This window comes from Plasmodium malariae (genome assembly GCF_900090045.1).
Source record: "Plasmodium malariae genome assembly, chromosome: 8".
NCBI lineage: Eukaryota > Apicomplexa > Aconoidasida > Haemosporida > Plasmodiidae > Plasmodium > Plasmodium malariae.
The window spans coordinates 1,237,259-1,249,640 of record NC_041782.1 but is presented as its reverse complement, the minus strand read 5'-3'; the positions used below and the strand labels follow the sequence as shown (position 1 = coordinate 1,249,640).

The 12,382-nt window shown below is 27.7% G+C and overlaps 2 protein-coding genes across 2 annotated transcripts; both read right to left on the bottom strand.

The window, feature by feature from the left end:
* Nucleotides 1-462: 462 nt before the first annotated feature.
* On the bottom strand, nucleotides 463-6,375 carry PmUG01_08035000 (conserved Plasmodium protein, unknown function; the record flags this gene model as incomplete). Its single annotated transcript, XM_029004515.1, has 1 exon — nucleotides 463-6,375. The coding sequence occupies one exon, from the start codon at nucleotides 6,373-6,375 to the stop codon at nucleotides 463-465; it is 5,913 nt and encodes a 1,970-aa protein (XP_028861196.1).
* Nucleotides 6,376-8,449: 2,074 nt separating this feature from the next.
* On the bottom strand, nucleotides 8,450-10,988 carry ALG7 (UDP-N-acetylglucosamine--dolichyl-phosphate N-acetylglucosaminephosphotransferase, putative; the record flags this gene model as incomplete). Its single annotated transcript, XM_029004514.1, has 7 exons — nucleotides 8,450-8,938; nucleotides 9,237-9,304; nucleotides 9,452-9,616; nucleotides 9,893-9,953; nucleotides 10,158-10,208; nucleotides 10,405-10,535; nucleotides 10,754-10,988. 7 exons carry the CDS (start codon nucleotides 10,986-10,988, stop codon nucleotides 8,450-8,452), a joined length of 1,200 nt encoding a protein of 399 aa, XP_028861195.1.
* Nucleotides 10,989-12,382: the final 1,394 nt, after the last annotated feature.

Sequence of the window (12,382 nt, the reverse complement as noted above, 5' to 3'; positions counted from 1 at the left end):
GCGGGGTGTGTACTTATAGGCGTACGTATGTGTGTATGTATGTATTTTCTTGTGCACACATGTTTGCATATTTTCCACATAATGGATGCACATTTCTGATCCTTCCTCTTCAAAATGTGAGAAGTACCTGAGGCCGTGCAAGTATATATAATATCTCCATATATTTAGATTTTTTTTTTTTCTTTTTTTATATTTTTTCGAGCCATATCATTTGCCGTAGCTTCATAAGGGTTAATATATTTTGTCCTTTAACCGTGTGTGTGGAAGTACCTCTAGGCGGGTTCCTTCACTCGGATACACTTGTATATATATATATATATATATATATATACAAATGTGCATGTATGCATACGTAACAGTGAGTATACAGACATAGTTACATACTCATAGTTGTACTGTGTGGTGGTGCCCCCCATGTAAAATTCCCCTTTTTTTGTGTTTCCTTATTGGTAATGTGTGTATTCAAAATTTAATTCTATGTTTACATTTCTTGTACTCTTCATTTGTATCTACATTTTTTATATTATTATATTGTAGGCTAAATAACACAGGACATTTTTTTTTTCTGGCACAGAGCTTATGTGTGAATTCATTTTGTTCATAATTTTTTATTGAAAATTTTGTTAAAATTTTTATTAATTTGTTAATATAAATGGAATTTTTCAAATTATTATGATCTAGATTTATAAATACTTGATAATTTTTGTTTTTTGTTTTTGTCCTTTTCTGTAACTGCAGTATGTGTTTAAAATATTTCAGAGTAATTGGGAAACACTCATTGTCTATTTTATTCATGGAAAAGTCTAACACCTTTACTACTACGAAATTGCATGTACAGAAACTTGACAAAAAGGAGGAATACAAAGAGCTGTTAATGTTATTTCCCGATAAAAGAAGTTTGCTTAATTTTAATTTTTTTTTTCTTTTCCCCTCACCATTATTACTGCTATTGAGGTAGTTACTCTTGCTGCTATTTCTTCCGCTTTTATTTCTTCCGCTTTTATTGCTATCGCTTCTATTTCTATCGCTTCTATTTCTATCGCTTCTATTGCTACCGCTTCTATTTCTATCGCTTCTATTGCTACCGCTTCTATTGCTACCATTTCTAATACTACCGTTACTCTTGTTGGAATTCCACGAATCATTTATGACCGTGTTTGTCAGCGCAAATGATAGTGTTAACAAACTTTTGTACGTAAAGTTATTCCATCTTAGATCTAATATTTTCATATTATTTAATTTCTTTTTTTTTATTAATGTAGATATATACATAAGTGCATCATCATTTAGCTTATTTGAACACAATTTTAGAGTTTTTAGTTTATTCAAATTTAAATTTTCTAGTGTTTTTCTTTGAAATGTAGACAAACATTCGTTTAATTCCTGCAAAGAGTCGTCCGATGTATTTTCTTCACTATCAGATGAACAGCTATATATGTTATATGTATTAATTTTTTTGTAACTATACTCATTACTGTAGTTAATACTTTCACTTATCTTATCGCCTTCTTTTTTTCTCTCTGATGATAGCATGAATATTTCTGCTTCGCATTCTTCCCCCTCCGCATTATTATTAACGTTCTTAGAACTATTTAACGGTACACAGTTAACTCCATTTCCACTTCCTTTACTATGCATGCCTTGTTCATACTGCTTCGGTAGTTCATCTTGCCCTACTCCATTGTCTACCACGTTGTCTACCACGTTGTTTATCCATCCATTCTCCGATTTAACCCCTTCTTGTGATATTCGGTCAGAGCCCCTCTTGGCTGCAATTTCGGAGTGTCTAGTTGCAGTCTTTACCCCTTTTCCCTGTTTTAACACGAAGCAGTTATAAAAGCAGTTACTGTCAAAGAAGAGAATTTTATTTTTTTTCTTAAACATTATTCTGTTATCATCGTATGGTAATGAAGTGCTGCTTCTCTGTTTGGCATTTGTTGCATTATTTTTGCTTTTTTTTTTTTTTTTTGTCATTATTGTTGTCGTTCCTGTGGTGATATTTTTTTGTTTTATTTTTTGAGTATTTAGAAACGACTCTGTCCTATTCTCATTTCTCTTATTAGCCCCTTGTAATGTCGTTTTATCTTCTTCTTCCACTTTTTTGGCTGTAATTTTTTTTTTCTCTTTTTCCGCTCCCCCCTTTTTGGTTTTCTTAATATAATTTACGTTAAAATAAATAATAAAATTTTTATTAAGTTTATTGTTATCCCAATTGTTCTTGTTATATATTGTTTGGTCATAAATAATATTGTTACCCATGAAAAAAAAGTGCTTCAATCGATTTTTCTTCAAGTAGTTTAAAAATAGGAAAAAGTAGGAATAATGTATGCGACACCTTATTATTTTGATTGTTTGAATATTTTTGAAAATAAATAAGAAAAGGGACAAAAAAAAGCATATGGTATTATTTACAAAACAATCATTTATATGTAAACAGATAATGTCTGTAATTTTTTTTTTTACTAATTTCACAAATACATATTTTATATGAAATAACATTTTACTACCATCATAAATTTTGGAAAAATAAATATGATGTTGATTATATAATTTTTTTTTGAATTTCTTCTGTATATTTTTAATTCTAATATTTTTAAAAAATAAAAATACATTAAATATATTTGTTTTATTCTTTTCACAGTATTTAAAATAAGATTCATGTGGAATATGTGAAATGCTACTTGTGTACCTCTTACCCTGTACAAATAAATTCATCTGTTCATCCCTTAAATACCCTTTCAAATAAGACAATAATCTGTCACTACTAATTTGGCTCTTACTGTAGTTCTGCATTTCATCGTTTGCTTTTTTCCATACGCTATGTTTTTTACTTACACTATTTTGTGATAAATAATGTTGTGCTATATAGTACTGCGAGTCGTATTTTTCCGCGACAAACTCTTTCGGTCGATCCATTTGTATTTCACCCTCTTTGCACATTTCTTCGTCTCTCTCGTTCCCATCTATGGATCTCCCAATAGTAAGCGCACCTTTATTAAAGGTACATATTTTCCCACAATTGTACAGCTGCTCCGATAGCATATCGTTTTGACAGGTCCTCCAACCCTTGTCACCATTTGCTTTATCTGCATTAACTGCGTTAACTGCTTTAACTGCTTTACCCTCTCTAACTGCTTTACCCTCTCTAACTGCTTTACCCTCTCTAACTGCTTTACCCTCTCTAACTGCTTTTCCTTCTCTAACTGCTTTTCCCTCTCTAACTGCTTTTCCCTCTCTAACTGCTTTTCCCTCTCTAACTGCTTTTCCCTCTCTAACTGCTTTTCCCTCCCTAACTGCTTTACCCAATTTAACTGCTCCATTTGCAATACCGCCAGCGGTGGAACTACCCGCGCATTCTTTGGTGCTTCCCCCACTATCAGCATTGTTACTACTACTGTCCTTATTGTTTAATTCCATTAATTTAAATTCATTCCACTTTTTTAATAACTGCACTTCTTTTTCTGAGAAAGTAAAATTGGCATAATTGCTTCGAAGCAAGAAAGTGAAGAAGCCTTTATTAATTTTATCGAAATAATATTTTTTTAATTTTTTTCTAATCGTTTTTTGATATGTTAAATAACCTATCAAATTGTTGAATTCATCTTTTTTCTTTTCATCGCATAAAACAAATGAATATTTCCTTTCTATTTCTAAATTTATTCTAATTTTTTTTATCTCTTTCGTTAAACGTATAATATTTCGGATGGAGTCAAAAAATATGTTCTTTTCCTCTACAAAAAAATGGTTAACCTTATTTTTGTAGCCATTAGACAGGGTACTAAAACAGTTAATCGAATTATTATTTTTAAAATTTTTCAATGGATGAACTGATATATTTCTGTTCTTACTAATATGCAAATGGGAATCATTATCATTATCATTGTATGAAATGCGTTCATTGTCATAAAACGAATTTGCGTAAAATGATGAAGGAAAAAAATTTTTATACATATAATTAGAATTATGGTTACCAATTTTATTTCCTTCTTCTTTGTATGTATCCTCTACTTCTCTCTTACTAGTTAGTGTATTACTCCCATGTGAACGTTCTATCCATTTATATTTATACAAATAATCGTCTTCATATATCATGTTATTCTGCATCGTGTTTATAACACCCACTGTGCCATTATTACTTCCATTTTTAACATCACTCAGTGATTTGAATTTTAGTATCATTTTATCCTTGTGCTCATTGTTCTTACTGCGTTCTATTTCCAGTAAAATTTTTTTTTTTATTCCAAAAGGGATTTTTTGGTCTGATCCGTTGCCATTTGCACCCTTGTGATCAGTTGCTTTGCATTCCACCTCTTTACGACCCACCTCTTTGTGATCTACCCCTTTATGATATACCCCCTTGATGTACTCTACATACTTTTTATTCTCTCTGTTGCAAATATTCCTGTTACACGTATTTCTTTTTTTAAATATATCTTCCCGTAAAAAATTGACTTCACCTATTCTTGTAAGGTTGTTGTTGATATGTCCCATGCTTCCACTACACCCTTTAAAGGCTCTTTCGCCGAACCCATAATACGTATATTTTATTAAATCGTTCTCATTGTTTTTATCATGATCATTGTTTTTATCATGATCATTGTTTTTATCATGATCATTGTTTTTATCATGCTCATTGTTTTTATTATGCTCATTGTTTTTATCATGCTCATTGTTTTTATCATGATCATTGTTTTTATCATGCTCATTGTTTTTATCATGCTCATTGTTTTCATCGTTATCATAGCGCATTTCCCTCGCACTTAACTTATTACTCTTACTAAGCAACGTACTTCTATTACTGAATAAAAAGTTTGTCTTCGTATTTGTATTACTTTTAGGAGAATAATTGTACCCCTCTTCATTTCCTTCTGCATTGATGTTCGTCATATTGCTGTAAGTGTTGTTATCCTTATTACCACAACAGCAGTTAGCAATACAACTACTACTTTTGTTACCACTGCCACTGAATATCGAAGTGTCCACTCTTTTTAATTCATCATTTCCATAATTTTCATTAAAATATAAAAGGGAATAATGATCGCATTTATTTTCACCCTTTAGAATAGTGTTACTTACAAAACTGGACAATTTGTCATCATTTGTAGTTGCCTTATTCTTTAATTCCCCTTCAGAAACGAAGTCATATTTACGATTATCATTTAGATAATGCTCTTCCTTACTGTTTTCATTGCTATTATAATAAAACATATTTTTTTGTTGTTGTTCTGACAAGTTTTGTACATTCCCTGAGAAGGGAGAGAAACTATTTGGCTTTCCCCATTCCCCCCTCTTATTTGCACTTTGTATCCTTTCATAACTTTTCTCAGCAGGGTTACTAGTGCTCTTTTCCTTACTATCTGCATTACCCTCTACATTGCAAAACAAACCCATATTGTTAGACATTCCCTCCTCTTCCCTTTCTATACCTTCCCTTTCACTCTCTTCTGCTTCCTTGTCTTCCCTCTCATTCATGTCACTTTCTTTTTCCTCAAAAGTCAAATCATTGTTCATATCACTCATGTTAAGAGTAATTGAATTGAAGGTATGTTTGTAGTCTGAATGCGTATTTAATGTACTCTTGCGAATGCATTTATTACGCTTATTCACGTATATATATTTTTTCTTTTTTTTGGAGCATAAAAGATAATGTAATAACCATAACTTTCTAACTTGTTTATAATACTGTATATGTTTGTAATAAGTTTTATATTGTATTCTTTTAATAATTCGTTTTATATTTTTAATTATTCTATATTTCCTCCTAGTTTCAGTTGGTTCATTTTTAGAATAACGTTTTTTATGATTTGTACAGCTGTTTAGTAATGGTGCCTTTCGTTTCGGCCCCTCTCTGTATATCTTGTGTTCTATCGTGTGTCCTATCTTATTTGCTCCCTTTTTTTCTCCCTTATTTGCTCCCTTTTTTTCTCCCTTTTTTTCTCCCTTATTTGCTCCCTTATTTGCTCCCTTTTTTTCTCCCTTATTTGCTCCCTTATTTGCTCCCTTTTTTTCTCCCTTATTTGCTCCCCTATTTGTTCCCTTTTTTCTCCCCTCTTTTCTGCTTCTTTCCTGGATAAAGGTATTTATTATGTTGCCGCTCGTAAAATCGAGACTTTCGTTAAATATCTTTAATGCTAATATAATATTTTTGTATTTATTAAATTTTTTATTTTTTCTAGCGAAATAGTCATTAGTTGTATTCAACTGAATAGTTGTGTGTTTTAATTTATTATCATAGCATGTATTTATGCTTTCTTCTTCACTCATGACAATCGGATCGACACTATGGTAAGAGTTCGTTTCATTGCTCTTTAAAAAGTCTTTCTTATTTATAATGTTATTGTCACTATCTGATAGGGAAAAGTTGTTAACAATCATAATTTTGAAAAAAAAAGAAAAAAAAGAAAGAGAAATTGAAAAGAATTGAGAAAAAATGCAAAAAAAAGGGAGAGAAATGGAAAAGAAATTGAAAAAAAATGGAAAAAAACAGATAACTAATGTAAATGAAATGGAAAAATAATAACAGAACATCATCAAAAAAGAAACGAAAAAGAAACGAAAAAGACTACTATTATAACAAAACAGAGGAAATTCGAAAAATTAAGGTGAAGGTATAATTTAGTAGCAAAATTACCATATATCGAGTACACGTCTTTAAATTTGTACAACACGTTATTACACAGATGATAAACAAATTAAAGCGCACATGTACACGTACATGCGTATGTATATAATATATTTACACATATATTATATACGTAATGTAACCTGTAATGTGTAGTGTGTTATTTGTAAATGTGTGTTACTTTGGTTTATAGAAAAAAAAAAAAAAAAAATAGGAAAAAAAAAGGGGAACTTAATAATTAATTACACAAAGAAAAACATTACACTAAAATATTTTGAAGAGAGAAACGATGAGATAAATGAACAGTAAAGCAAATGAGAAAAATTAAATTGATCCGAAAAAAATTACAATAATGAATAACGCATAATGAATTATGAAAAGTAAAATAATGAACAAAATTTGGCTTATCAAAGACTAAAATTTTAATCTGTTTCTTCCCCTTTTTAGAATTAATCTTATTTAAATGTTTCCTGACCAATTTTTTAATTATGCACTCTTGTAATTAAAAAATATCATTCAAATTGGCAATTAATAAAAAAAATAAAATAAAATAATTAAACAAATAAATAAGTAAGTAAATGAATGAGTAAGCAAACAAGCAAACAAACAAACAAGCAAACAAATAAATATTTGTATATATTTGAATAAATTAACGCCATTACAGCCAATCAGTCAACATTTATACTTGGAAACAAATTAAAAGGAGTTAAAAGTGTCCCCATTATGTTGGAGTTTATTATTTAACCATTATTAATCAAAATGAAATTTATGTTAGTGGTCAAGAGAATAAAGTTTGTACACATAGGTTATTAGTTAATACATATATATATGCGTATGTGTAAACATGTATGTATATTATGCGAACATATACGCATATGTGTAAACATGTATGTATATTATGCGAACATATACGCATATGTGTAAACATGTATGTATATTATGCGAACATATACGCATATGTGTAAACATGTATGTATATTATGCGAACATATACGCATATGTGTAAACATGTATGTATATTATGAGTGCGCATACGCTTGTACCTATTATTTCTTCTCAGCATGTGATAAGAATATCGAACTTTATTATCTTTATTATACCAAATATTATTTCCACAGGGAAAACATATATATATGCATAAGCACAAATATGTCGACATTTTTTTGTATAATAAGCTCTTTGTTACCATGTTATTACACGTTTACTACTCGATCTTTCGCTAAGCAATATTTATTTTTAATTTTTTTAAATTAACAGTTGTTACACCTGTGTTAAGTGCATATAGAGAGAAAAGTAAAAAATTGATAGAAAAAAAAATGTGGGAAGTGTGGAAAATAAAAGTCATGGTGGAAAAAAGAAGGTAATAACGTTAAAATATGTGAGAAAAAAAAGGAAAAAAAATATTAAAAAAAAAAAACGAAAAAAAAAGAAAAAGAAAAAACATTAAAATAAAAATATAACCAATAATTAAAGAACTTCCTGAATGCTGAAGCAACTTCAGCTAGGAAAACTAAATTTTCGTTCGTTAAAAATTAACCAATTTTAGCAATTTAGAGTATTATTGTTGCAATTTTACCAAACATAATTTCCAGTAATAGTTATTTCTCGTTGTGTATGCAAAAAAAGAGTATACGATCCACATACGCATATAATATATATACATAAATACAGTTACACATGTAAGCAGTTATATACGGTTATACATGTACACATGTACGCATTTATTTATACATTTGGGATGGAAAAAAAAAAAAAAAAAATTCTCAAATGTAACACACACACAATTATGTACGGGAAAGGGTGCATGTATGGTAAAACGTGTAGTTCCTATGTAGTATCAATAAAATACCTTAAAAATAATCCAACAGAGCACGTTATAAATTGAAAAGATAAGAGAAAAATAACCAAATGATACTCAGATAGAGGGCCAAATAAATATAAAATCATATTTATTAATGTATAATTGTGTGAATAATTTAATTTATTCGTTTTTGTATTTATAACTGGTAATCGATGTCTTGGACATGGGACTATATTATATAACTGTGGTAGGGAAAGAAAAAAGTTCAAAAATTGTGGAATTAAAAATAATATCAATGTTTTTGAGTAATGACCAAATATTGAAACAACAGCTAAAAAAATTCCACAAAAATAGGTTAGTGTATTTCCAACAAATCCCTTTGAAGGATAAAAATTAAAAGCAAATGTAGCTAAATTTATTGATATAAAGGGTAAGGTAAATATTATCGACAAAAAATGCTGCTTTAAAATTAATCCGCCTTCTATTTGGGGGTTTCCTACATTCAATATTATTTCCTATAGGGAAAAAACATAAATATGTGAATTTTCAAGTATCTTGTCATAATGTAAGTGGAGCATAAATATAGACCCAAAAGATGGGCTTACACATGCAAAAAAATTATGAACTGTGCAGGAAAATATGAAACATAAAATATAAAATATGCACACACATATATATATATATATATATATATATATATACATTTATATAAATAATCTTATGGACGTACTTATTTGCACATTCATGAACACTTGCATATATCCATTAGTCGCACGTAAATATATAAATGAATATATATATTATGTATGTTACAGTTAAATTGTGTATGGAAATAAAAAAGGATATAATTAAACTCTGACCAATCTCTAATCCATTAATGCCTTCAAAAAGTAAACAAAAAGTAAACAAAAATATGAAGAGAAAATAAGAGTAACATGCATACATAAAAAAGTGGAAACATTAAAAATGTGCAGGAGAAAAATTACAAAATAAAAAAAAAAAAAAATTTTACAACAATATACACGTACCAGCATATATGTTTATTGCGTTGGTACAAAACACCGATAATAATATAATGTACAAATAATAAAAAAAGCCAATATTTATAATTCTTTCTTTAAATATAAAGTTTAAAAAACTAGGAATTCGAATATTGGTCTCTCCTGAATACGACAATAACAAGGGTAAACTAGCTAGAAAAAAAAAAATAAAAAAAATGCACCAATATATATATATATATATATATATATATATATATATATATGTGTGTGTATATATATATATATGTGTGTGTATATATATATATATATGTGTGTGTATATATATATATGTGTGTGTGTGTATATATATGTGTGTGTATATATATATAAATACGTATGCACATATAAATGCACACAATAATTCCCATTAGTCATAGAAATAATCGTATGTGGGTACATATATTTTTCTATATTTAAAAAAAAGGAAACCGAAAAACGGTAAAATAACTTTATATCTCCATTTCAATTCAAGAACATCATCTATGAACCCCTTGATGAAAAGTGCAAAATGGGAAATAAATGTAATTTTTAAATTTACAAATGAATGTAAGAAAAGGCATTAAAATTTCATGCTTCACAGTCATTATATATATATATATATATATATATATATATATATATATATATATATATATAAATTTATTTATATAAACTTTTTCTTTTTTTATTTATTTGTGTCTTTTTATATTTATACCAAAAAGGTCATGAAAATAATTGACAATAACCCAGCATTATACTCCAAAAGCTATATATACACATGAAAAAAAAAATAATAACAAATATAATAAAAAATATAATAAAACATATAACAAAAAATATAATAAAACATATAATAAAACATATAACAAAACATATAATAAAACATATAATAAAAAAAAAAAAAGTATTAACATAAAGATAATAAAAATGGTATGCTATTTTTGTTTTCTTTATTTGTTAACAATTTTATGATCATTATAATATATCAACTGATAAATTAAGACAAAGATAAAATACAAAATCGATGGAAATAAGCCAATTGGTTCTGCTACTTTATCTTTGCTTATTTTATTTAAATCCACGCCGTATAACCCTGTAGAATGGAAGGAACCACATTTGATTTTATTATATATGTATATACATATATATTTATATGCACCCATACATACATATCCATATATTTAAAGTAACGGTTAAAAGGAATGCTGTAAACGTGAGCCATAACACGGTAGAAAACTCTGCTATTGTAGATAAAGACACCAACATACATGTTTATGTACACATAATTATTCTCTTTATTTATATATTTACCTTTTTCATTTAAGAAGCGTATAAATTTAGGCAAACATATAAAAGTTACTTTAAAAAGAAACAAACATGACAAAATATAGAAAAGTATTATTTTTTTATATGGTAAATCTTTTAGTACATACAACACTACTAATAAATATATAATGAGAAAAACAGAGAGTAAGCGTTCAGATATATTTTCTTTATAAACGAACTGCTCATTATGTTTAGTATGAATTGTGTATGGATTCCTCATTTTTACAAAAAATATTAAAATAAAAAAAATTAAATAAAAAAAATATAAAATAAAAATAAAAATAAAAATAAAAATAGTAATGAGTAGTGAGTAATGAGTAGTGAGTAATGAGTAGTGAATAATGAGTAGTGAGTAATGAGTAATGAGTAATGAGTAACGAGTAATGAGCAATGAACAATGAACAATGAACAATGAACAATGAACAATTAGTAATGAGAAAATTTTGCTTGTTTTTTTTACTATAAAATAGTCGCTACTCGTACAAGTGAAACATGATGAAATGCATAGCAATTTAAAAAAGTTTTAATTACATCGAGCATATGTTTATATGGTTCATCCATTTTAAATGTATAAACATGTTTGTCATCCTTTCTACAAGAATGCACATATTGCGAATATTGTAGAAACAAAGTGCAGCAAAGTGATGCATAACAAAATAAAGCAAAATAAAACATAGATGCTAACAATGAGCAAATATAAAGCAAAAGAAATGAAAATATTACATGTTGCTTATTTATTTTTGCCTTATTATTTTTTCTTTATATAGTTCTGACAATATAATAAAATGGTGTCATTTGAATATTATATTTAAGAATGAGTACAATATATATATGTATGCATATATAAATATATACACATGTTTGAGGGGAAAAAAAAAAAATTTAAGCACAAAAAATTGTAAATATTACAATTTCGCAGCAGGGAAAATGATATTCCACATGTATACGTAAAACATAATAAAAAAAATGTACTAATTTGTTTGCAGAACGATTTCTTCATTTTCCTATTTATTAACACAAAACTCTTTTTACATGTAGAAACGTGTTTTGCCTATTTAAAAATGACCTTAAAACAAGTATAAAATAAAAGAAAGGAAATATGTTAAGAAATAAACTTTTTAACTATCCATTTATATATAGTTTATTTGTCGTTTTACTTTTTAGTAATTTTCCGAATGTACACATGTTGTAGCAGTACCATTTTGGTCACTGCCAACTATTTTTATGGGAAACTCGTCGCACAGATTAGATACTTTTATATCATTTATTTTAATATTATTCGCCAAAACCTTTCCACAATTCAATAACAATTGTTACGCATGTTGCACTATAAAAATTTTTTGTTTCCTTTTTTTTGTTGTTTATTCTTCTATTATAATAAGGAAAAAAATGTAATTATAGATGTATTATAGGAAAAATGTGTGCATACATGAAATGCCTTTAAAAAAGTCGAACCAAAATATGTTGAAGCAGATATTGGACGATATTGGATCATCATCTGAAAAATAAAAAATTTCTTTCTTTTTTATAATTTTTAGTGACTAAGCATTTTCTTTCCGCTTCTTTTTTAAAATGTTTGTTTATCAAAATAAAATTCCTATTTTTTCAAGTATC